The 27,056-nt window shown below is 39.8% G+C and overlaps 1 protein-coding gene across 7 annotated transcripts in view; it reads right to left on the bottom strand.

Annotated features, from left to right (window-relative positions):
* Positions 1-20,722: 20,722 nt before the first annotated feature.
* Positions 20,723-27,056, bottom strand: part of CPEB3 (cytoplasmic polyadenylation element binding protein 3) — a 100,617-nt gene continuing 94,283 nt past the window's right edge. For all 7 annotated transcript variants that reach the window (XM_076338795.1, XM_076338792.1, XM_076338793.1 and 4 more), the window contains one exon: positions 20,723-26,421. In XM_076338795.1, coding sequence (XP_076194910.1) covers positions 26,194-26,421 — 228 coding nt within the window. In that variant the 3' untranslated portion in view covers positions 20,723-26,193. The remainder of the gene's footprint in view (positions 26,422-27,056) is intronic.

The raw sequence follows: 27,056 nt of genomic DNA, 5'->3' as shown, positions 1-27,056 counted from the left end.
CTGTTCAGTCACAGTAGTCCTGTGCAAAGAGGAAATTATGAACTGTGTTTACCCTTGTTCAGGGTGAGAAAAAGGTGCTTCTACAGTGCAAAATGTATAAACTTCTATAAACTAAGTTTTATACCAAAAACTTATACCTGATGATCTACAATGAATTCCACAAATGCACATACTTCCAGCTCTTAGTGCAGAGAACTGTTTGGGTTTTTTTTTTTAATTACACACAACTGTGCATTTATTTGCAAGGCATACTACTGGAACCTTGAAATGGCATGTCTTCACATTTTTATTTGTATTGCCTGCACAACGAATGCACAGCAAAGGGTTTAAAAAGGAATTTACTTCCTACAGAAATACTAAGAAAGAGTTAAATATGGGTGAAGTTCAACAAAGATTACCGAGACATACAACCTCAAAAAGAAAAATGAAGTTAGATGGGCTAAGGTATGTAGCCCATCCTAAAAAGACTTGTTGACTGACCAGAAAACGCTCTTGCTGCTGAGATATGCTGTGCTCTGGAACATTTTTTTCAGGTAAAAGAGAAAATGTGCCTTGTCTTTTTAATTAAAAAAACCAAACAAACCAAAACCCACAACCAAGAACAAGAGCTCTCCATTCTAGAGAACAACCTTGTAGTGACAGGGGCTAGACTGGGTGACCAAAGACATCTCATATTTAGCTTTTATTTCTACTGAAAAGCACGGCTCTCTTACTGGCTCAGAAGGTTGATTTTTGTCTTTTCCAGTAAGTGTACTAGGCCCATTGGGATCTTGTTTTTTTAATGCTAAACTGCAACAGATATGCAAGAAGACAACAGAGTAACTGTTAATGGTTGTCCTTGCTAAGATTAAGCCATTTTTATGAACTTCTTGTAGACACAGAGATCCAAACTTGCAACTTTACATCTCCATTTAAGTTGTACCCAGCCAGCATTGCATCTGCACAAACTAGCACGTGAACAACATTTCAAACACTTTAAACTTCTGCTTCACCTATCAGTAGAGCTGTGCAAAAATATTTTAAATAGATTTAATACTTACTTTTTTCAATTTAAATGAGTTTTCAAGGAAGTGCAGTACAGCTCATGAAATGCAATTTCAGTAAAATTAAGGCCTCTGTTGGCACTGGTTGGAAGCAGTTAAGACCAGGAGGCCCATCACTTAAAGCTGAAGTCTTCTGGAACAATGATTTGTTAATTCTCAGAGTAGTCAGTATAAAAATATGTCTCTGGCACCTTATGTCAGGAACCCAAGTTTAATAGATTTGTCTCTTTACTACTTTAACAGAGGAGGGCCAAGGCTTAAGGAGAAATATCACCTCCTCATCTCACAAGGGATTTATAAAACTGAGATAGTGAGATACTCAGATGCTATAACGATTAGCGTTAGAAGCAGTCAGTGGGGAGGGAAAAAGCCACCTTCAGAGCAAGGTTTGAATTCTGAGCAGTAAAAGGTGTGGTAAAGGCTTAGGATCATACTGTGCAAAATAAGTAAGAAAATGAAATACTGATCTTATTAAACAAACAAGATTAAGGAGGGACTCCATGTGGTCATATGGTACTTGCACAAGGGAGCCACGTGAAGTTCAACTTTTACCTAGAGCTTTCCAGGCACAGATGTCATAATACCACAGGTGAGGGTAGGGTTCCTGCACTATGCCCATGTAAGTATGCCCACCATCACACAATGAGGCTACCTGCTCAGTCCTTCATAAAGTCAGGAATGATGCTCATATCCTGATTAACCAACAACTATACCAGCCAATAAGTCAGGCTTGAAAATTACACTCACTTCCAAGAAAAAGGAAGACAACTATAAAAAAAAAGATACATTTCAAATACTACTATTGGAGCTTTCAGGACAAATATTTAAGCTGCAATATGGCAAGGACTGTAATTTCTATCAATTCTGATAGATTTTTCTATCAGCTAGAGCCCATTCCCGTTCAATTGCCTCTCCAAGTGCTAACATATTGCCATGCCAGCTGAGTGAGGTGCCACCCTCAACCATCATCACTTTGAACGTGTCATTCCTCACACACTGCTATAATTCTCAAGACTGGTGCACCACTGATCTCTCATTAAAATAAACTGGAGGAACGTACAGCTGAATGGGATGAGAGGCTGGTTTTCAGAACCTGAAGTTTCTGCGCAGATGAACAGTCTGAGATTCTATGAAAAAATTAGCAGATCTGCTGCTTATACAAAGAGGGCTAAGACTGAATTTACATTGACTAAAAAGTTGCCACTTAAATCCATTTTAGTATATAAATATGTGAAAGACTGTACAAACTCTAATGCTAAACTATGCCAAATCTTGAATACTTTAAATGGAAGAAAGGAATAGCTAAAGAAACAAAGTACTTAACACCAAATAACACTAGGGAACTCAAACAGGGATTTAGGAACTTTCTTAGGTTATCTTGCCTTTCCCTCCCCCAAACCTTAAAAAAGTCACATGCTCAAAACTTCTGCTGTTTTCTTAGCTCTACATCATGTGGATAGCTAACTCAGTGTTGGGTGTCTGTCAGTTTAGCAAGTAATCAACAAACACACGCTCTTACAGATGATGACCTGCAGTGTTTTCTTTTACAGTAAAATTCAGACCAGGATCTGCTAAGTTGCAAGAGGAAAATTCCACATACTAAAGGAAAACATTTACTGCTCAATTTCCCTTTTTAGATGGGGGAAGGAAGTCGATCCAGAGAGCAGCAACTTCAAACCCATAAATCCTGACTCAGGTACAAAAACGGCAGGAAAAGTACGGGAGGATGAAGTGCAGAAATGGGGAGAAACGAGGAGTAATATGCTGCGTCCTGCCAAAGGGCTGTTCCAGGAACGCGGCAAATTGAACTAATCTGCAGTTCAGTCAGAGGCTCAGAAATAGATGAGCTATTGGAACATGCTGGCCACGTCTCCCATACACTCTGGTTCCAGGGGCCTTTGCAGGGTGATGCTGCGCTGTCCATGCCAAGTCAGTGCCTGCCAGAGATTTCCCATATGTCAGAGTAATTATATTTCATAGTTTATGCAGGCTGGCTGCTTAGATTCTCTATCGAGAATACAGTAATACTTATCACTATACCAGCAGCAAGTGAATTGAGTGGTTAGCTGTGGTATGCTTTCTGCTACTGTTTCTGTGTTATTTCTCTTTGAATAAATATTGTTCTCTCCAAATACACGTTTATGTATTCTAACCCTGTTTCGCATGACTCATGCTGCACTTAAGGCGATTTAATTATCAATCACAGCCTAGCATCCTAGAAATAAAGACTTCAAGTAGAAATCTGTAATGATAAACCAAGGGAAGAGCTAATGCAGATGTTCAAACCTAACTGCTTTTGTGAGTTAGTAAACAGAGCTGGAAAAAAGCCAGTTGAATTGTGTATGGTCTCTGCCATAGCCAGAGAAGGAAGACACTAAAAAGACATCAACCCCCAGAAAGCAATGCACTCTGATTCCTGCCTCTCTTCTCAATCAGAGCTACTTCACTTAGGAGCAAAACTGACTTTTGACTCTGTGCAACCAAAACAAGTGTAGCTTTAGGAAAAAGCTGCACTGTATTTTGATCTATTTCTCCACACTGCCCACATCTCCACTCAGTCCAAATTATAAAACACTTCTGGGATGCTTGCAACTGTTCACCCTTGGTGCCTCTATCTTGCAAGTATCATCACTCACAAAACACAACAATCTTGTCAACCAAAGTAAAAGTACTGATGTGCTATTTCCTGTTCATTTGGAAGCTTTGGATACCTATATAAACATAGGCAAAGTTCATTCCTGTGTATAAAGTCAAAATACTGCCCATACTCATATTCAGGAGAATGTATTTTCAAGAGACTGCAGAGAGAAGCATCATGCACACTAACCAAACCAACAGTCAACACCAGGCCACCGGTGTTTGTCTTTGTTTATGATTAATTTAATGCTCACCCACTTTGGCATCATATTGGTTAAATTATCGGTTCATTTGCAAGCTGGAAAGGACAACGTGGCAGAATTCAAAGTTGATACTTCTGCTTTCTTTGCTACCATGGTAAGAGCTGCAAGATGTGATCAGCATTTCAGGCTTCTGACGGCTGGCACAGTCAGCAGTAGTTAATTATTGTTTATAAAATGCAGAACTGTGTGTTCTTGCAGTTACAAATTACATCATTTTTTGGCTGTGCCTATTATTTATCAGCTGAAGAGCAAGGCAACAAACAAAGCAAGAAGAGTGAAAAAAAAAAATACCATGACAGTTCACATGGGCTTGTGTGGGGTCAGGAAAAGTGAAGGAGGAGGAAGGGACATGAGATGCACTTGCAGTCAACCCATTTTCCCTGGCTCAGTTTGGTTTATTTCCCCAAGTTCCCACTGCGCAGTATTTTTGCCTCCAATATAGGTGTGGTCACAGCTCCCGAAGTCACCACAGTGGAAGAGATTTGAACGCCTTATCCCTGGGAGCCTAGTGTGCCGCTTCATCCCCTTCCCACTTGAGCAGGAAACGTAGCTCCAACCATCAGCACGGAACCCTGGTGTGCCACCACCGGAGGAGAAAGCAAACCAGCCAGCCTGGAAGTCCAAATAAGCTTCAGTGGCAGATAGCTGGAAAGACCCTGCAGCTCCTTGCATCTGCACAGAACCCTAGAGAAAATACAACCCTTACACAGGGACTCCAAGGCCCAACACTGGCTGCGAGGATGCAGCAGCCAGGGCTGCCTTCATACCTTCACCATCCATAATAATAATAATAATAATAATAATAATAATAATAATAATAGAAGAAAAGGCCTCGAAATCACGAGTATACCTGTCTCTCACTCGTCCCCGGAGCTCAGAGTTCACGTTCTCCCTCCTCCCGCGCACCCCAGAGCACTCACAGGGGGAGCGGGCGGCACCAGCCCGAGGGGCAGCCGAGCCGTTAGTTTCCGTTGGGCAGCACGCGGAGCCCGCCCCGCCTCCCCCGTCGAGCTTTCCAGAAGCCGGCGGCCCCGCTCCGGCTGCGTGCTCAGGTAACGTAACGTTTCTTAGGGACAGCAGAGGGACGGTGCGGGCTCCCCCCGACAGCCCCCTGCCTCCCTCTGAGGCACCAACAGTCGCCGCCGCCCGGTGCGAGCCGGCCTCGAAGAGTCCCCCCCCCCGCTGCATCCCACCCCCGGGTTTGCCGTTGGGCACCCCCCAAAAAAACCCAAACACCTCACAACCAAGGGCAAGGCGGGTTGGGCTGCAGTCCTCCCCCAGCGGCAGCAATACTGCTCGGCTGCTGCTAGAAAAGCCGGGGAGCGCCAGGTGCTCCGGTGGGTTTTTTAGGGGTTTTGCGGTCCTGCAGGTAAAACGATGGTGTTTGGCCCAAGGCGGTGGCTTGTGTGCTGTTGAAGTGTTTGTAGAGCAGCAAAATCATCATCTTCATCTGCATTTTGTCTGTTTCCTGACAAGTGAGGATCAACCTGGATTTGGGGCTGAGTTGCAGCCTTATGAATTTATCTGTTTATCTGTTCAAGGTCTCTGGAGGCAAGGAGACTTCCTCTCTGTTTTGTTAGTCTGCTGCTGATCTGTCATATAGTAAGACTTACATCCGTGGCAGAGATGTATTCAAGGCACTAAATGGCTTTTGCAATTATTAGATGCCTTTATCAGCTTTGCTTTAGCATTTAATCAGCCACAAAAGCTATTTATTGCCTCATAAACTCCTCTGCAGCAAACATTATCCTTTAATTAATCCATGAAAATTACAAAGGCTGATGAGGTAACCTGTTTTTCACACCACCTAATTAAGCTTAGGAGAGTTTGTTGCTGTTTTCCCCTTCATTTTGTTTTTAGAGAGTTGTCAGCTGGCCCAGTCAGAGAGCTTGTTAGGACAGGTATTAGCAGTTTAGCAGCATGGCACAGGTAACAAATACCAGCCAAATCACTGAGCTGTGAGGATTATTCACAGCTGAGAAACTTGGGAGATGAGTAAAAGTTAAACCCCAATTTAACTCACATTAAAATCAGAAGGGCAATCTGAACAGTGTGGCTTCAGAACTAAATGGTGTTACAGACTCATTAAAAGACTGGAGACAGCTGCTAATTAGGAGTATTTGAAGCCCAGGACACAATAGCAGAAGTAGATCTCTCATACTGGAAGATTTCAGATGCATACTTGCTTTATGTATCATGACTCTTTGTATAGCAGCACTTACAGAAATTCAAAGCAGCTGAAAAGCATCAAGATCTGTCTATGACTAGAACAACTCAATACCTTAAGATACCCACTAGAATAATGTTTTGTAGTATGAATGCAAGCTTTTTTACAGCATGGACACAAAGTTTTGCTATTTCTACAAACCTCAACCCATACCTCCACCAGAATCAGACGTTAGTTTCAAACTAAAGCAGTTCACAAAATAACAAAAATGTTAGGCATCATGTTTTCAAACTTTTATCTGGCCATATGAGGACTAGAATTATGGCTGGAAATTCAAGGAGCTTGTGTAAATTTGTTGATTCTAGCAGAGAGCTTTACTGGGGGGGAGGGGAGCAAGAAACATTCCCCTAAATATTTGGGAGTTGGCAATGCTGAGTCCTACCTTATTGTTTCCCATGGATGACTAATAAAAATTCTTGTGGAATTGCCATTGCCTGCTCGGAAATGTGGTATCAGGAAAGAAGGTATTCTCATATATTTATCCAGGTTAGTTACTGAGTTGCAAAAAGGTGTTGGGATCATGTAATCAGCCAGTTCTCTGCAGACCTACAGCAAATGTTTCATGAACTGTGAATTATATTTTAGGAAGTACCTAGTGATGTGGGGTGTAGCCTTTGTAGTTAAGGTAGTATAAATTTCATAGAGCACATGAAATACAGGAGGGGAGGTTGCTCCAAAAATTGTTGCAACAAATTTCCCCATCAGCATTTAAAATTTCAAAAGCAAATTCTGAAAGAAAAAAAAAATCTTATGTTTGAGAAATGGGAAAAGAGGAAAAGAAAAGTAGAAAAAAATGTCGCCTCCCATGTCTTCTATGCCTCCTCCCTCCTCATCAGTGGAAGACAAAAAAAACCAAAACCACAAAAAACCGTGACCTTGCTCTAATGCTAGCTCACAGCTGCTAGGGAATTTACATTTCCTGTGGCAGGTGTTAATCATGGTGAGACTAAAGAGCAGTTCCATTTCGGTGACTTTTTCTATGTGTTAGTAGGTGGTAGCATAGTCAGGACTCAAATTATAAAAGATTATATTTTCAGAGATGTATTGAAAACTCCAACCCAGTAATTATGTTTTCCAAAGTAGTCAATTTGTGCTGTGTTACTGCTGGAGACATTCTGCATTGCCTATATGATGTGTTCTTGTTGCCTGAGTTTCTGAAACATAAGTAGGAAAAAAAATGATGTAGGTGGATCCTGTTAAAATAAAACTTGGGAAGTTAGGAAGTCTAAGACTTTATGTCCCAGGAGGAGGTGTGGTGAGACGATGTAGTTTTATGCGGTGATAGATGGTACAATTGTCAAGCTTCCTGTATTGAGGGGGAATGGAGGGCAGAGCGATGCAAGGCTTGGGAAAAGCAGGTCTCTACAATGATGAATACAGCAAACAGTTCAGTTAGCTAGTTCGGTCCCAGGAACAGGTACACAGGCAGTTTTACACATCCCACGATGCAGTAGCACCTTGGTATGTGTAGTACACAGCTCATTAAAATGAAAAGAATAATAGTAGAAAAGTTGGCAGTGGGACTTTGTGGAGTTCATTGGGAATTAAAGTGGGTAACCAAGTTACTCAGCTGTAATTCAAGATACAGCTAGACAAAGTGTGATAGTGAGAACAGATAGTCAGGAACAGTGACACTCACAAGCCTGTATCTTGCCCTTTGACTAGAGATCAGGACAGAGGTCCAAACCTGTGAGCTCACCTCAGCTAGATAATGTTGGCAGAGGTCCCTTATTATTCCAACTTCGGTGTTTCTAGGCATCTAATTTCTGCTTTCTCATATGCCTGTCACTTTTCCTTTCTGAGCAGTTTGGTATTTTTGTCTCACCTAAACCAAAGCTGGATTCAGAAATAAGTGCTCCTCTTCCTGGTTGCATAACAGGGTACAAATACCTGATAACAGCTGCTGTCCTTTTCTTTTAGAGCACAGCTGGAGCACCAGGGGGAAATGGCAGTGCCGGTCTTTCTATTTTTCTTCTTACTGACTACAGTGCTTGTTCAGCAATGTTAGCATAAAGACATGCAACCCGCTAGCCTATGAGTGGATCTGTGTGGGACTGCTTTCTACCCTGAAACTGTGCCACAATGCAAAACAAATTGAAGTATCATAAGGAGCAGAGTGTGAGAGTAAGTGTGTGAGGATATCAGGCTGCTCTCTATAGTCTGGCATTTTATGTGCTTCTCTATGGGACAGATTGTAGTTGTGTCTCTGCGTCACAGACTGTTCAGTTTATGCACGTTAAGCAAAACTTCCTTTGGCTAAAATGCAGAAAAAGTCCTGGTAATGTAACTGCTACTTACCTACAGTTACTTCAAAAATCTCTTGACTGTCGAGTGGATACAGAAACAAAACAAACAGAAGGGAATTTGTTTCCCCCAAATTACATCACCTGAATTTCTATTAAGCTTCTTTTCAGTGTAAATTAAAAATATGCCCATTGTTCAAAAAGATGACAGCATCCTGCCCAGTGGGCCAAAGAAATGATAACACACTCTTACAGCCACTTGGCCTGCAGTGATGAAATGAGCCTTGTTAGCTCTTCTTCTAAGAATAAAGAAAAACAAAAAAGTTAATGTGGGGGTCAGAGTTGCATCCTTTAGAATGTAATTCATCAAATGCGCTAATAAGAACACTTTGTTATCATTTCTTAAATAGAGTGGTTGGATCAGAGCAACTTGAAGAATAGGAACAATCCAGCAGTGACCTCACCATATTGACCCTAGGACTTGGCAAGATAAAGAGAAGCTGAGAGCTACTTGAACAGTCTTCTGCATCGCTGAACCCAGCCTTGCCCCACCATAAAGTCTCTTAAGAGCAGGAAGCTGAAGGTAAAGTCTCTGTGAGTATCACCAGTAGGGGGGATTGTCTCCTACAGCTCTAGCAGCAGTGCAGTGCAAGAGGCAGACAAAGGCAATACTATTATTCATGCTTTATTTGGTACAAACAACGCATTTTAATCTGCCTACCAGAAATCAAGCCAGATTGAGTCATAACTGTTGTGAGCTTGGATGCCTGAATTGTTCCTAATGTCTGAGCGAGCCTTTTCTTGCTGCTTCTGCCAATCTGATTTGCAATCCAAAGGGGTTTGTAGTGTTAACGTAAGTACATTGAATAGCTTTTGACTAATTCAGTCTCAGTTGAAAATGACTCTGCATGTAATGGGATATTTCTGAGAAGAAGCCTCTTGTATTGCGCTCTTCTGAGTACAAGGTTTGTTTGCATGCTGCCATAGACTTTATTGGGCATCATAGCCATGTCTTTGAAGCATTGACCTAATAAAATCTAGTGCGGGGGGTAGGGATCCTGTTAAATGTGAAACAAGCATAACTTCTCTACCCAACCCAGTCCCTCCAAACAGAGATCAGACTTTCAACCTCGGTTCTTTACACAGTGGGAAAGAACCAGCAATTAAAGCTTCTTAAATCCTTGTAGTTGTCAAGTGTCAAAATTAATAGGCACCAATAAATGTTTTCTGCAGTGGAGACAGAGGCAGAAACAGATCATCACACTGATTAGTTTTTTCTTTTGAAAAAAGGGCTGAGTTTATTGATTATTGCAAGTGAGACCACTGCATTCCTGACTTGCTGTATGATCTCAGACAAGTCACTTATTTTCAGTCCTTCTGTTCCTTTTATGTGCTGTTTGTTTTGACTACTTAGACTGAAGGCACTTAAGGACAGACTCTGTCTCTCTGCTTTATGTAATGCCAGGCCCAACAAAGCTCTGCTTTACTTTGAGGCCTTTAGACACTGTTGAAACATAAATACTTTCAAAAACAATTAGCAACACTGGCTTTGAATGGGGAGTCATAGCCTGGCCTGAGAAGAAGGAATTTTTACTGCTCTTCCTTATCGGCTGATTAATATTGTCTTGGAAAGGAAGAGACTCGGAATTTTTGCAAACATTATAAATGTTCAAAATACTTGCACAGTTGTGGCAGACTCTGAAGGAGGTGGATTGTGAGTGGTTAGATTGCATCTGGCTGAAAATCAGATTAGCTTTATTGATACCTGTATGCCTCAATAGCACCCAAAGCCCAGGAGAGGTTCAGTAAAAATTAAAGGACTTCCTGCCCTAAGCAGATGCTCATGATTACTTATAAAATTTGACCATCAAGTGCCTCGAGGGAGAGGAACTTGACAATGTGGTAATATTTAGGCTGTAAAACAAACAAACAAACAAATCAAAATAGGCTTTACTTTGAAGAACGATATAAATCTTCCATTCCTTCCTTTATTTTGTTTTTTATTATTTTTATCACAATAGCACCTGAGAGTCCCAGTCAGCATAAAGAGCAAGGCAGTGTACAAACCCTGCCACAAAAAGGCTGTTGTTCCCCAAAGAGTAGTTGGTCTCAGGGTACAGTGAGCGGAGCAAATTAAGTTGTTAGAGATGCCTGGTCTGACTACATTTTATAACCTTTTTCTCTCCAGAAGTTCCTGTCATCTCAGTTCTGCCAGTTGATCTAATTTTTTAATCTTTTTTTTTTTTTTGAACTAGACTTTTTTTATAGAGTCAGACTGCATTCTGTAGTAATTAGATGAAGAGCTGAGATGGGTGGAACACTGGCAGAGACATAGGGTTAAGTATCCAGGGAGTGGAAACCTCTTAACCATCAGCAGCAGCAGAAGACACAGCAAGCGAACATGCACTGATGTAAGTCAGCCCTGATCTCACGGGTGTAGAAAGTAAGTGCAGTCAGGAATTCCTTCTCACTGATTTGGTGCCAGGCTGTGATGAGGAGCACCTGCAAAGATAGTCACTGTTGAAATTGCTCTGGCTTTTAATTTCTTTGTTTTAAAAGCTAAAGGAAGTCCCACCAAAATGATTTTAATTAACAGAGTGACTGATGTAATCATAGAAGGGCACATTTAAGTACAGGTAGAGTATGTGCAGTTTGCTTCACCCCACTTCTGGTGTACAAGGAGCTTTTAACGTAGGTAGTGTCACTAATTATTCCACAGATGCAACACCAAAGTTGGGGGGTGTGTGTTTTCACTCAGAAGATTTGTGGCTGCCAAAATATCCTCTAATCAGAGAAAATACTTCTACCATGGGAGTGGCCCAGGTTTAGATAGTCCTTTGGTATCATCATGGTGGACTGTTCTAATTCACCTTCTAGTTCGCTAACATGCATTCCTAGTCATTGAAATTATTTGAGAAATAGTACCAGGTCATTAAAGCCCCCGATCCTCAAGGCAGGCTCATTGTCACTTGCCTACAGTGTATATAGATGGAGGTAATATCTCATAAATCCAGTAAGTTAGGTGCATCTGTATAGGCTGTTAGATATGTGTTAGATAGCTGGAGAATCCTGAACCTGCACAGTGTCAAGGGCAGTTAGATGCTTTCATACTTGGCCATTCAACTTCACTAGAGCTAGCTAACAGGAAGTGATGTGGACAGACACACATTTGAGATCTTGCCCTTCTTTAGCATGTGGGAATGTCACTTGGAGTTCACACCTGTGTGTCCTTGCAGTCATCCAATTTTTTTTTCTTTCTTCCTAAACATGTCAATATAACTGAAACTCTCCTGATGAATTGTGGGAAGAGGTGAGGGTGCAGCTTCTGGCTTGGTGGTATGAAATGAAAGTGGACAATGGAGGTCTACAAGAGCACTTGCTCTTTGGATTTTGGTACTGTTCACACAGGTACTATATACTGACGTACTCTGCTTTGCCAGGATGGGCAATTCTGGGTCTGTGCAGGGGCAGCTTTAGGCAACTTTAGTCAGCCAGAGAGTTCAGACAGCTTCAAGGTTATGCAGCACCTGAGTAGGAATTTTCAGGAGCAGTTTTGGACTTTAATTTTTAATTACATCCTTTTTTATTTTTTCAGTTTGGCCCTACAGTGAAATATGATTAAGGCAGTACTAAAGGTTTTCCACACCAACAATTTCACCTTCAAAGGCATTCACAGCTGTGACCTCAGACACTGTCTCTGTGTTTCACTTATTTCTCTTCTACTGACAGAAGGAGGAATTCATGTTTGCTGTTCATAAATAGGATCATGCCAGAGAACATCCTGACTCTTATGTGCAGTCTCTCTGCCTGCAGTCTGTCTGCTTGATCTGCCAACCCTGAATTTTCACCTACCCACCTGATTTGAAAAGGGGCAGATATTAGATTTTTCTCTGAAATGAACTGCTGAATTAACAACTCTCTCTTCTAAGAGCCACAAATGGAAATGAAGGGCTAATTCCCTGGGCCGTGTTGCTCAGCCCTGAATTATGTGGCAGGCACTCTAAGTGATGCATACGATATTCTTAGAAATCATTTTGATGGTTTTGATTTGCTCCATCAGCCAGGAGCAAATGCAGATGAAAGGCTCAACAGATAACAAAACAAGAGGAATTCCCTTCAGTCTGAGGTTCGTGTCCTCATTCAGGAGTTAGATTTGGAATCTGCTTGTCCTGGGTGTCATCAGAGTATGTTTTGAAAGCATGGACATAGCTGTCCAGAAAATCTGAAAGGATTGCTGGCCAGCTCCTTTTTTTTACAGGTGACATCTGGCTTTGATGTGCTGCAAATGTACCTATATGATCCATGTCCAGGTCAACAAATGTCTAGTTTAATGCTTAGCACTAGGTCCTTCATAGCCTTTCAGTCAAGGGCTTCAGTTACGTATTAATGGTACAGGTCTTTGTGCAGGTTGAACAGCAGAAACGTTGGTACGTACTGGGGTAGGGAATATTTTGGCTCAACCTGTCAGATATAGCCGTTGGCCCCAATCTGGCAATTACTTCAGTGTGTATGTAATTTTAAGCACATAAGTAATTCCAGTCAGTCAGGCTTGTGTTTAAGTCCATTGCTGACTGGGGAATTTCTGGCTCCTATAGCTGTTCAGATCTTGGCTCCCAGGAGTCTTCCTCCAAGTTTAACAGCATTTCTGCTTTCCTCTCTTGGGGTAGAAAAGTGGTAGCCTGCTTTGCTGTCAGCACAGACAGCAAATCTGCTATAGCTACCATCCTGTGAGGATCTATCATTTATGCATTGGACAGATAACTTGATGGGAATAAACACCCTATGGTTAACTTTGAGAGGGTAAGCAATATGTGTTGCTAAAGTTGATATTCATTGGCAAAAATTTTACACACTGTTATAAAGTTGGGTGCTTATTCCACAAAGTTCAGAAGTTTACAGAGCCTAAATAGGGCAGTACAGAATAAGAACCAAGAGATATATTAGAAATGGAATTGCTTTTGCACCGGGATTGGGAAAGAAATGTGTAAGCTCCTTTGAACTAGTTGAACTAGAACATGAAGCTACATCAGCTCCATGCTATATTTATGAGATAGATAAATATTGTTTGGGTCTGTAAAGGAGAAGGTATAGCAGCTTAACTCTTCAGGGAGAGGAAGGACTGTTTGGGACATTTGTAGGTAAGGGAAATGTATTTAAATCTATGGTGCTGTTCCTTGTCCTGATTTTTTAAAAAAAAGGATCCTTCACTTTACTGCACCCTAACCTAGATGAATGAGGGAGTTTCTCCTTTCCTCTGGGCAGCGATGCGTCAGATCTTTTTTTTGTACTCACTTGTACTACGAAATGTCTCCAGGCCATCTGCCACTTCAACCCTGCTTGTGGAAGAATCAACCTGTAATAGGGAGAGAGTACTGCCTTACAGTGCAGGCTTTTCCCTTTCTTTTTAACCACATCCTTCCCATGAAGAGAGGACTGTCCAGCCTGGCCCAGGTCAAAATGGGAGAATGGCAAAAGCAACAATAGACTTGCTTTTCCTGTAAGGCTGCACTTTTGCTGTTTACCAGCCACGTGTATCAGGTAAACTTACTTGCTATTTCATTAAATATGTATTTAACTCTTTCCTGTTTTCAAAACTGGCATTGCCTATACCATTGAGGTTTTGGGACACGAGCCCTTTTTCACAAGAGTCTTGTTCAGTGCTAGGTTTTCCAAACCATGGACCATACATACCACTGCTGTACACACGCATCAAACCCTTTCTCATCTCCTGGGACTTCTGACATATTCCAGCATAATTCTCCTATGGGGCAAGTTGTTCCACAGTTGCCAAAATAAGATTTCTTTTGCCTCCTGCTTAAGCATTTGAGACTGGCAACTCTCTGAGATGGGATGTGGAATTACAAGAGTCATCATTGGCTGATCAGCACAGGCAGCTTCTATGCTCCTGCAATACTGCCTGGACCTTTCAGTTGTCTGTAACTACAGAAGGCAACTTCACATCAGAGGTGGTCTGGCTAGATGAGCACCTTGTAGCCTTGGGTATCACCCTCCCCACTACATCCTGGCTGACTTTCACGTCTTCAGCTCTTCCTCCAGGCAGTGGGAAAAGCCACAAGTAGCTGGGGAGTCCTGTCAGCTGTAGCTAGTGTCTTCTCTGTCAGAAAATCCACAGCTGTTCCCAGGTGCAGCCCAAATATCGCTAAGCAAAACAGCAAGAAGTGGAGTGCAGTTTATGACAGGTTTTCATGGCTTCTATAGAATAAATGGGAGTATGTAGCTCTGGGAGTTGCATCAGACAGCACAGCCTGATACTGTTCTGTCCTTTCCTCAGCTGTGCAGTCCTGCAGTAAGGCTTCTGTTCATACTTAAGAGTGAGGATGATCTGAGGAGAGGTGTGTGTAAGGGTCTAGAGCATGGCTGGGACTGTGCTCATGGGGAGAAGTGGAACTGACAGAAAGGTGGTATCAGTCACCTTCTGATGCCTCAGAAGGGATATCATGTTCTTCAGATCCAGAGAGAAGTTGCATCTTCACTGATTGCCTTGTTCCACTGCCAGGATGAGGCTATAACAAGTAAAGGCTTGGTAATAGGAGGAGTTTCAGAAGGGCCCCAGAAGTCCAAGCAGGTGGTACAGCTGGTGATGACAGGCTCGGTCTGTGGGAACAGTATGTGTGCTGGAGATAGCCAGGGAGAACTCATTTTAGCAGGAGCCGGGCAGACTCACAGTCACATGGGCCCTGGCTCAGCTGTACAGCCTGAGCTTTAGGAAGCTGAGAGGGCAAAGTTTTCAGAACTTGCAGCTGAGTGACTCTATAGCACCGTGACTCCCTTTCCTGGGACCAACGGGTTGTTCTCACAGCCCTGTTTCTGCAAGGATGTTGTCCTACAAAACGGAGGACAACACACACACACACACACACACACCCAATTTCTAATCTGACAGTGTGTTTGGAATCGGCTCAGGAATTGGGTGAAGATTCAGTTTGAGTATTTGATATGAAGTGTTCACTTCTGGCTAATGCTATTTCTGTTACATCCCTCCTTCAGAGCATGATTTAAGAGGACTCTCTGATAGAAAGGCACTGCCACTTGCTGACTCTGCGTTAGCTCCTGCAGCATTTTGAATGCAGCTTAATTCCCCTGTGAAAAGAACTGACATAACCAATCCCCATGAACTCTTCACACTTGACAGAAACACAAGTGAAGAGGTTGATCCATAATAATGAGGAAATTGGGATCAAAAGCAGGCAGGCTTGGCCCAAACCGTTTTGCTCAGAGGCAATACTGCAGCTTATAATATACAACTTAATTACTAGAGAACGTCATTTCTGCAAGTGAAGGCAGTTTCCAGAGTGGAAAAGCTGCTATAAATATAGTTCTAAATTCTACTCAAATTAGGTTAGGAGAGCATGAGTTTGGATAGTATTTAAAAGAGCAAAAGGAGAATGTCATGTAGTGTTGTCCTATTTCTGGCGTTACTTCTCAGTGGAAAGGCCATTGTCACCCATCTGGCCTCACATGTTATTCAGAAACAAGAAATCAAGAACAAGACAGAAATGGTGCTCCTTAAAATCCTTTTCCAACAGAAATCGTTGTCCTACTTTAGAGCAGTGGCAGGCGTCTTCAGTTCAGGGCTGCAGTTGCCCTGTCAAAGGCATACTGAACTATGTTTTCTATGAACAGTCCTTTTTTATGTCTCAGATACTGTGTTAACAAAAGGCTAAACTGCAGGAGAGATTCATCCTCCCCCATACTTTGCTGCTTTTCCTCTTACTTTATACACTTACTCTACACTCTATACACTCTGTACAGTGGAGCCCAGACTCATAGGATGGATGTGAATTTAAGATTTTTTTTAATATATATTCTGTGTGAATAGTCTGACAAATGCAGAGGATTCCACATATCTTAGCATTTGTTTTCGTTTTTCTTTGTCTCATACGACACCTAGCTTCACTGAGGATTAGCTATCAACAGCCATTACACAGCAGTGAGTTAGACACAAGAGTTACTGAGTTACATAATGGTGTAAAGATTTGCAGACTCAGTAAGTCATATCTCCTCATGACTAGGGTATTTTTTTGGCCTTCTGGCTATATAGTCTATATTAAACTTTTTTCAGGGCAGTGCTTGAAATAGTATTACTGAAGGAATTTTAGCATGGAAATTTTCTGGTACCTTAGGGATTTTTCCAGAACAAAACATTACCAAATTGCTGGCTGATCATTGGGAAAATGTGTCCCAGAATCACAACTGTGGACTTCTACTTTGTTTTAATCAGAGGGAGAGACCGTTACAGTTTGTCATGTTTATACCCTATGTGCTGGGGGGGTAGTGCTTTCATTACATGGCCATAAAGTAATGGTAATTCTCTGCCTCTAAACTCTCTTGACAGAAAAGTGCTAGAACATTCTAGCTCTGGTTTTGCTTTTTTGTCCTTTTAGGATTGTGTGTGTGAGGTTTGCATTATCACTTGTTTCATATTTTACCTCATAGGATGCAGGTTCTTCAGCACTTTGAGGCTTTACTGTCATTTTCCCCTATGTGGCAGGTCTTTTTTTCAGTGCTTGTTCGAGTATATTATTTCTGCTGTGGTCAAGCATCAATATTTAGCAACTTTTAATAGAACAACGTAAGCACCTAATGTAAACATTTCAGTAGATATAAACAAATCTCCTCAACTGAGAAGAGGAAGGGTCACAAAGCCGAATCCACGAAGTTAGGTAAGTGGTGTGAATTTGAGCATCACTGTGACTAATTGTTTAGTTTGTGGTGGCCAGAGCATAATCCATGTCCTTGAGTTAGGCACCTGTACAGTAAGTGTGATGTAGAGATACCCAAGGTGCTTTAGCATTGGCTAATTTAGCTGCTTTTCAGGGGGGATTATCACACAGAGCATTTCATGCTCATAAGAGTGGAGTTAGCTTGAGTTATGCTGCCTGAAGCTGGAGGAAGGCTTTTGCTTTCTGTTGTTCCACTTTATATAAAACAAATCAAGACTCTCTGGGCTAAGAGGGTGAGAGCAAAGGAACGACTTACTAATTGAAAGGCTTGGACACCCGCTTGGGAGGAGGAGCTCTCGGTTCTGGTTTCTGCCCTATTTCTGAGTTTATGTTATAATGGGTATCAAATACTCCTACTTATTTCTGCCAGAGTGACTGAATTTTTTCTAGATAAAACATTAATTAAAATGGAGATAAAATGGACTACTTAACCTTTCCCCATTCCTCCTCACCTCACCTCACCTTTGCTAGTGTGCACTTGCAGGCCATTAAGTGCAATTAAGTAAATTCATCAGTGGGTAGAAAGCAATGATTAGGCATTTCCTAAGCTAGAACATGTTTAGAGAGACCATAACATAAGAAAGTAACCAGAGTAACATTAATGTTTTGTCTAAAGCTGGAGCCGATGATACCTGGGTGAAAGTTGAAACATTTCCTGGTGAAGTGGTATCCCACTGAAGTCTGTAAGACAGTATTCTGTCTTCGAATTAGTGGGAACAATATTCTATCCCTTATCTTTTATGCATTCTTTTGGCCTTTGATATTGCATACCATTTTGATTAGCAAGTGAATTCACATTGACGTGTTCAGCATATAAGGACCTTCTTATACAGAGGTAACGTTGGCTGCGTGTTGTCTAAAGGTATTTACATTTTGTAACATATGTAGCAAGTTCTTAAGGAGGGGAAAAGCTTTTGTTTATGTTCATTCATGATTGATATTTTCCTTTTGTCATTGCAAGCAGCAGATGAAGGGATGCAAATGTACATGTTCAGCAGTAAAACTGACCACTTCTGAGCTGTGACAAATCACACAACAGGTAGTGATCAGGGAAAAAAAAAAAAACAAACCATCAAACAATAACCCACAACCTAGAATATGTGTCATGTTAGCACTGTCTAACATGCAGGTAAAAAAAAATACAGGGAAATACCTTAAGAATCTAAGTAGATCTTGGGTTACTGAACAATTCAGAAGTATTAAGACACAAGCAGTTTTACATATTCCTGTTCACAAAAACGTAGGCGCAAGCAATGCTAGGCAGCAGCTCAAAGGGCTTTTAGGAAGTTGTTGTTAGCGAATAAATGTCACTCAGGCACCTAAAAGTAGCAAATGGATACCTGGCTTTACTGATTTAGCCCCAAGTGCCTACTATGCCAGTCAAGTAACGGTGGGCCTGGCCACACTGGAAAGCTACCGTGCTATGAGTGAGGCAGCATGAGTTCTGTCCTAACTATTGCCAAGGGCCTGCCATATGACTTTATACTTGCTGATATTTTATTTCTCCTTCCAAAACAGGAAAAGGGGGAGGCTTCTGGACTTCTGTCATGTTTCCTTCTCAAATTGCTCTAGGTACAGTTTGTCATCCCAAGATAAACTTTGCAAAACCTTGCTTGCCACTGGGGAGGGGAGAGAGAGAATTCATTTGAACAAGCATAGTTTGGGTGTGCATCTGGGGTATGCAACTTTGTCCTGTGTTCATAATAGAATTGTGTGGTATAAGGGTTTTGCAAGTAGCTAGTAACATTTTTATGAAAACAGGTTAAATACTTTGTTTTAAAACCCATTCTCTGGTTGATCCCTAGGAGAGAGAGTGCAACAATTGTCCCTGTGTGCTCATGCTGTTTAGCTTTTGCTAAACATGAGGAAAGCAGATTATAGCTTTTAAGTGCTAAGCTTTGGTTTTTCTGCAGGTCTGTGTGAGGGGTGACGTTGCTTTGGTGCCTTGAGTACAAAAATGTTTAGCTTGGAAGCGTGCCTAAATAGGTTTAATACACAAGCTTCACTAGTCATATAGGTAGCTATTTAAGTTCAGTTTAAGCCTAGCAAAAATAACACATACAAACCAGAAGCAAAAGAGGCCATGCAGCCTTTTGTACTTATTTAAGTGCATTGGTTGAAATTAAATTAGTGCGACCTTTTTTTAATGCAAACAAAGGCTGAGTTAAATGCTGCTATCAGCTGGAGAAGGAAAACTGTCAGTGTCAGTACCTTACAAGTGGCATGGCTTACTTTATCAGTAATGCAGTAATGGAAGGATTGGGGATTAGAAGTTCCAGAGAGGCTGCCCTTCCTCCCACAGTTGTTCTCTGTAAGAGAGGATGGGGTAAACCCAGACTGATTTTGTCCAGACGGACTCGGAACATTGTACGGAGAGAGGCTACAATAAGTAGTTTAACACTCATTAATTGGAAGACCTTTATAAGAACTCCCTTCTCAAATTTAACTCTGAAGTAACCAGAAGCCTACAAGTTCTCATACATTTATTTACTACTAGAATTCCTATTACAGATCACTGTCTTGTAAAACCACTTCTCCTGGAAGAACAGTCAGTAGACCATTCTCCTGAGAGTTATGGTTATTCTCTACCAGTTTGAAAACATGCCTGAGCGTTCTGTTTGTTTTCTGGCACCCAAGCTTTCTTCTTTCATGTGTATGAGCTATTGCACATGGCGATGATAGCCTAAAATAGCATAACACAAGCCACAGGACTCTGCACACTGAAGGAGCATGCACAATGCTTAGTCGGCACATGTAACCTCATCAGCTTTTCATACAGTTTCCAAGGGGCATTTAATTTCTAGTGTAATCCTAGGCAGTTCCTTTTTAAGAAGAACACATACGTTGAAGTCAGCCTGTAATTTCCAGTGCTGATAGTTCCAGCAGGGTTGTTGAGCTGCATTTATGTGGACACTGAAAGAAAACAGTGACATAGAACACGCACTGTTCTTGTGGTCTTCACTTGCCCTGGCCTAGCAGGATTCACATTTTCTTCAAGGAATTGTTCTGTAGAGTTCTGAACAACTGTATCGCTGAGCTTTAATTGTCTCCTATTCTTAAAATAGAAACCATTAGAAACTAGCGTTGTAGTGCTTTTTTTCTTTTTTAACTGATCAGTCTAATCTCTAGCCTGCAGCTATTGTTAAACTGCTAATAAAAAAATGCAATATAAGTTAGCCAGCAATTTTTGTTAAATTCAGAGAAAGTAATTCAACAGTTCCTTTTTTCAAGGCACTTGATACTGCATTTGGTGGGGAAAACGACATTCTCAGAAATATTTCCATAGTGTGTGTTTTTGTATTTACCTTCGGCTTAGCACAATAAATGCCTTATCAAGGGTGGCTTTTCTATTTTCAGGAGAAAACATAAGTGGACCATATACTTGTATTATAAAATAACTAGAAAAGATAGTTTGTGTGCATGTGAGTAAGGTGTGTATTTGCTTAACCTTATCTAGCGCAAACAGTTTTCCAATACAAGATTTGGGGGGTTTGCAGCTAGTTTACATTCCCATAATGCATATCCCAGGATTTCCTTAGCATGTGCAAAGGATGACAAATATCAGTACTTCGTACAACTATATTTAATAAGTTATTACAGAAAAAAATAAAGTCCAAACTACAAAGTTTAAGCAGTTGTAAGCAATAGCAGCATTGAGCTCCATGTTTAGTCACAGTACTGCAGTTCCATACAAGCATTAGTCCAAGCCAAAAAGGAAGAAGCCTTGTTAGAATTACTAGCAAAAACAAGCTAAGAGAACATGTAATAAAAGATACAGTACATTTAAAATTAGTTGAAAAACAAGTACAGAGGTCTTAGCTGTGAATGCTCTAAAAGTTATGTCATGTCCATTATTTTGACAGTAAAATTACAAATATCTAATACTTTATACCCCAACAGAACTACGTCCAGGAAAAAAAAAAAAAGAGCCGAAATTATCTCTTACTAGCACCCTGGTTCTCTACTTACTGCTAAACTTTTTCTCATGTAAATTTGAGTGTGTCAGAATTATGTGACCAATGTGATTTCTGACCAGCTACCCTTTTGGGGTATAGAGTAGTCACTAACATGAATATAAAATACTCTGTGGTATGACAGAACACTATAGCAGCAGAGATTAAGAAGTTTGTCTGGTTTAAAAAAAAAGAAAGGAAGGAAGGAAAAGAAAAAAGGGTTTAGCTGACATCATACAAACCAGCATAAAAGCAACTACATACAAGCCAGATTAAACAAAAGAGACATTTCTACAAATCTGTGACTAATCTTTCACTCATACCTTGCAAGTAGAGATGTCACAATACTGAAATATTAACATGGGAGCTTTTCCCAGTTAAGTGCCTTTTTTTTTTTTCTTTTTTTTTTCTTTTTTTGCTACTCTAACAGATAGTGAAATCAGCAAAGTTATTTGCTAACTGCATATTTGCAATACAATTTGTTTTAGCCCATGCCTTGCTAGCAGGCTATAAAATACAAGCATGTAGGCAGAAATATAAGCATAAACTTTGTACCACTTAGCAGGAATTTTTTTATTCCCTCTTCATTCCTTAATCTCCTTTGTTTGCAATTTGCATACATTCCAACCAGTAGTACCTAATTTGAGTCTAAATTTTACTTCACTATTTGATCTAGTCTATACATTACTTACAGAACTGAACACACAGAGGATACACAACAGACCAACTCTGGACACTTTTCTTTCCGCAAGTTACAGATGAGCCACTCTAACACTCTAGCGTAAGTTAGTCTAAAAGGTCATCAATAACTTGTTGAAGTAATTGTTTTGTCTAGAGAAAGTCACTGTATGCCCTGTTTACGCAACACCAGTTTTAGTCTGGATTGGTTTAGGTGCCAGAACAGAGAGTCGCTGGCTTCAGGAAGGGGTTTCTTCTGGCTGCACAGGGAAACAAAGGTGATGTAAATGGCGGTGAATGAAAGGTGTTTCGATACTGGCACTTGGTATTGCCAATACAAAAGAAAAAAAGGACAAGGACACAAGAGATGCAGAGAAGAACGGAGAAAGACAAAGAAGCTGAACAGATGTTCAGACATGGTGGCAATATGGGTTACCGCATTGCTACCAGGAAATGGACATACGTTATTTTGCATTAACTAGGCAGCTACCAACACTACGTGGTAACTTCGTTAGAAAATGATGTGGGTACCTACAGTCTGCTCCATGCTGCCACTGATAAACGTATGCAGGAAGGAAGTTGTGCGGGAAAGGGTCAATTTAATTAAATAAATAACACGGTGGCAAAATACAATGAGGACTATATATTTTAGGAGGTTCAATCTAAGACTATTGAAAAGAGTTTATTGAGTTCATGACGAGAAAAGTAATGGAGCATTATGCTGAATGGGCAGGGTCAAAAACCCATTGTTTCAATAGATTTAGTTCCTTATAACGGCAATAGTATTTCATCAACACTGGTAGTGTATAAATCTAGACAGCGAACTGGTACTGTGACATCCCTATTATCTCCCTAAATCATTTTGATAAAGGAAAAGGCTTTTCAAAATATCACATTTTTTCTGCTTCATTCTGTCATTTTATTGCCCAATTCTTTGTTACAATTTTCCAATCACTTTACATAACCAACCATTTTCATCATTGCCACACTATTGTAAACCACATCAGCAAGTTAATACATAAAGCTTTGCATTTCAAAAAACTAGACACTTTAGTAACAATATTACAAAGATTTTAGCTTCAAAAATAACTGAAAATGAAAAAAATAAACTTTTAAAGAATTAGCATCATAAAATTAATTTATTCCAAGTAAAAATACAAAATAATATTAATGACATTGACCAGATATGAAAGTCTCTCCCAGAAACAACTATATTAATGGTTGAGAAAGCACTCCTTAAAGAAAATACGAAATAAAAATGAAAAATATGTAAATATGTTTAATTTTTTTCTTAGCAAAAAATCTTTCTAAAAATAACAATGAAAATTTGTCTCAGTACAAAGGCTACATTACTATTGAAAAAATACCAGCATGAAGAAAAGGTACATATTTGACAGTAGAAAAATGATTTTAGTGAATCACAATGTCTAAAGTCTGCAATGAAAATAAATCTGCAATAAAGATTTATGCCTTTTTTCTTTTCATTTTTCTTTTTTTTTATACAAACAGTACAAACAGTATTGCACATAACAACAAATAGTCGAGGTTAGGTTAGCCTTCAAAAAAATCGACTAGTTCAAGTCTCACATCAGAAAAGGCCACAATAGGACCTGTTGTACCCAGGGGCTTCTTAGTCAAGTTGCAGTTCAGAACTCCATATTTTAAAAAATAACTTTTTTTGAAGGACCCTCTTTTAATATAACATATTAACAACTCAGGGGCACATTCATTTACAAAACAAAAGGGAGCATGTCATAATTTAATAAACTAAAAAAAGTTCTCTTTAAAAAAATACAAACAGAAGAACTCTCACAATTCTGGTCAGTCGTGCATAATCACACTTGATTATAAATATACAAATTAAGGGAAAATATTTTTTCACCTTCTATTCACAACTTTCAGCACCAAATGGAGTTTGTGTTTACACCTGTTCTTTATGATGATTTTGTTTTAGATTTAATCCAACATTATGCTATATTGTACATTTTCCAGCTTCTCTCTCTCTCTCTTTCTCTCTGGGGTTATTTTTTCTACATGAAAGAGGGGTATTTCTTCAAAAAGGTTTACTTCTTTCACATAATTAGGTAGATTTCTGTAGGTTAGCTATGATCTTTAATATTACAGTTATAAAGCTCTAACTTCTTCATTTTCAAAAAAACTCAAATAAGCATGAAAAAAATAAAGTTACCCATCTGTTAAATCATTTTTCTTGCAGAATTAAATTAATATATATTTTTCTGAATAAACTTACTTAGAAAATATCATTTTCTTTCCTATATTTCAAAATTGAGGTATTGCAAAAGATCATGTCAGTCAGAAAGCATGCCTTTTTCTTTAAAAAAAATCATCAGCCGACTGTTGAAAACTGTCTAGATACAAAAAGTAGTGCATAACAAAATGTCTTGTACAGATGAAAAAAAAAACAGAAAAGACACCTGGGCTGGGAAAAGCAATATCACAAAAACGCCCAGAAGTAACTTCAAAAGGGATAATTATAATAAGCATTTTAAACCAGTAAAAAACTATTTTTTCTTCTTTTTTTTCCCCAAAAACAGAAAAAAAAACCCTTTCAAAGCCAATACTCGCAACTAAACATTGGGAAAAACAACTTACTAAATTAAGACACAAACAAGGACATCACAACAAACAAAACCCAGAACATTTAAATCTACTATGCGGTGTCATATCCAGTCAGATTGTCCCCGGAACTGCAAAAACAAAGGAGGAAAAAGAAAAAAATAGTGTACACATTCTCACAATCATTAGTATACCAAGTGTGTTTATATTTATATGCTATCTGCAGCCCCATAGTTCATGCTAAAAAAATGTCCACTGTGTTAGCAGGTCTTAATTGTATTCAAGCTTCACAGGATGCATCCAGGGATTAGAGAGATAACGCCACATCCACAGAGCAGACATCTCATGTTACTTTTATATGCAGACATTTCTTTAGCACCACTTTTTTCCTAACTTTCTTAAATGTGCCTAGTTTATTAGTTTGACAGACTATCTAATCGGTAGTGTATGTACGCTAGCATGAGCTCTTTGGTCTTCTGGACAAGGTCTGCAGCTACGTAAATGATGCAAGCGTTAGGAGAGAGATTGTAACTAAGAGCTCATTTCTGTTTATGTACCTGTTATGAACTGTCAAAAATGTGTTAATGTTGGATACAGAGGCTTTAACAGTTAAGTTTGATCACAGTACTAGACATAATCACTTTACTATATAAAATAAATTGCACGATATATAACAGAGCACCGCAAAGTACTTCATCTACCATCCACAAATTTGTTTTAAGAATATCCTACAGCTAGTTTTTATATTTGTTGTAATATAGGTCGTTCTGTAATGGGCTGATCCTAATTTCAGAAGCATTACATTTACTGAGGCATGCCTTCCTCCAGTCAGTAATCAATTTTTTTTGTTACTGAGTATTTTGTAGCCTACGTAGATTCATAATTTGTGCATTGTGGGCAGGTTTTATATTAGACATATATAAAATTTATTGCATGCAGCAACCTGATTAAGTAAACATGCAGTCAAAAAATATTGACCTTCCTTGGAAGCTTTTCTGTATGCTATACTGATCTCCTTTCAGCAGCCATCACTATTTTAATCACATATTCATTTTTTAATTGATACCCTAGCCTGAATAGAGTATTCTGGTATTAGTAATACCATTTTAATAGCAGCAAAAGCTATTGCAGCATACATTTACATAACACTAAAAGACCTAACAAAAAAACCCCAAAACCAACAAAACAAAACAAACAAACAAAAATAAACCTCAGCAAAACAAAAGAAAAAAGTCTGATCCAGCTTATGAGGTATCATCCTTACAAGTCAAAATGGAGAGCAACTAAAGGCTTATTTTCTTTAAGGGTTATTACTACTCTAAATGACCCAAACTAATGATTGCTGAATATCCGTTTAAGTTTTTGCTACATCTGCCACCTACTTGTGAATATTACCTTTGGTAAATCATCTGCTAGGGGCAAGTCTAAATTTCTGAAAATAAGTGCATGCTCCAGTTTAAAAATAAAAATAATTATAATAAAAAAATCTTCATCACATACACATCAACCCAGTGAAGGCTGATGAGAATGGCAGTCTACATAATGTCACTAGTGACAAGTCTTGTGTAGGAAATTAAGGTACCAAGCAGATGTTCGTGTGAATCAAAGTGCAAAATCAGTACAGTTACACTCTGCCGGTTTGTATTATACTGGACACTGAGTTCAGTAATGTGACTGTAAATAATAATAATAGTAATAAAAAGACCCATATCTTCATTAAAGTCGAGGACGAATGCACAGATTTCCAGAACACTAAGCCCTGAGGCAGCGCTCTCTTTTCACTCGATTTTATCTACTCCAGTACTTGTTGCTGGGTGGGGCCTGGGGTTCAGCTCCAGCGGAACGGGACGTGGCGGGGCCGGTCACCTCCCTCCTTTACCAGTGGTTTGTGGAACTCTCGCCCAGCACGAGAGTGTATGCTTGCCCAGCAGTATTCACAGTAATACTGCAAACAGGTAACATTGGCACAAAAGAACGGAGCAAATTTTCCACCACAGCGAGTGCCCTGGCATTCATCACACATCTGATCATCCAGCACATATGGCTTCACTTCCACCTGCACCAGGAAGAAGAAAAATAACCGTAAGAAGATTACATCGTTTTGCTAACTATGTAAAACTAACAGAAGGAGCAATGTTTTAATTCTTCTGACTCTCTGGAAGGTTTTCAACTGATGCTGATGAACCCGAAGAGGTTGGTAGTTAAGTTTTCATACCAACCACTTCACTTGTCAGAAAATCTCAAGAAAGAAGGGTGTGCTTTGGTAACTATTCAACATTTCTTGGAAAAGTTAGGTATGTGGAAGTACTAAGATGGAAGTTCAGTAAAAATAGCATCTCCAAGGATTTTGCTGCTGTCTAAGAAACCTCCAGGAATGTGAATACAGTTGTTACGGGGGCAGGGCATGAGAGCAGCAGCATTTAGGAAGAAAAATTATAAAGAACAAACTTATATTCCTAAAATTCAGAGGTCTGGTGAGTTTCAGAGTTTTTTTCCCAGAGAGGTTTTTTTCTTTCTTTCTTTGTTTTCTGTGAAAAAAGTTTTTTGCAAAATGCAGGACCAGACTAATAAATGAAGAGAAGATTCAAATTAAACAAGATTGAATGCACTTGTATTAAATACTCTGCCTTCCGCTGACAAAAATCACTATCTAAAGATTTTTAGCTCTAGAAATGTAGTAAGATTTCATAG

The sequence above is a fragment of the Aptenodytes patagonicus genome, chromosome 5, assembly GCF_965638725.1.
Source record: "Aptenodytes patagonicus chromosome 5, bAptPat1.pri.cur, whole genome shotgun sequence".
NCBI classification, from domain to species: domain Eukaryota; kingdom Metazoa; phylum Chordata; class Aves; order Sphenisciformes; family Spheniscidae; genus Aptenodytes; species Aptenodytes patagonicus.
This window is presented reverse-complemented; position numbering and strand designations above follow the sequence as displayed.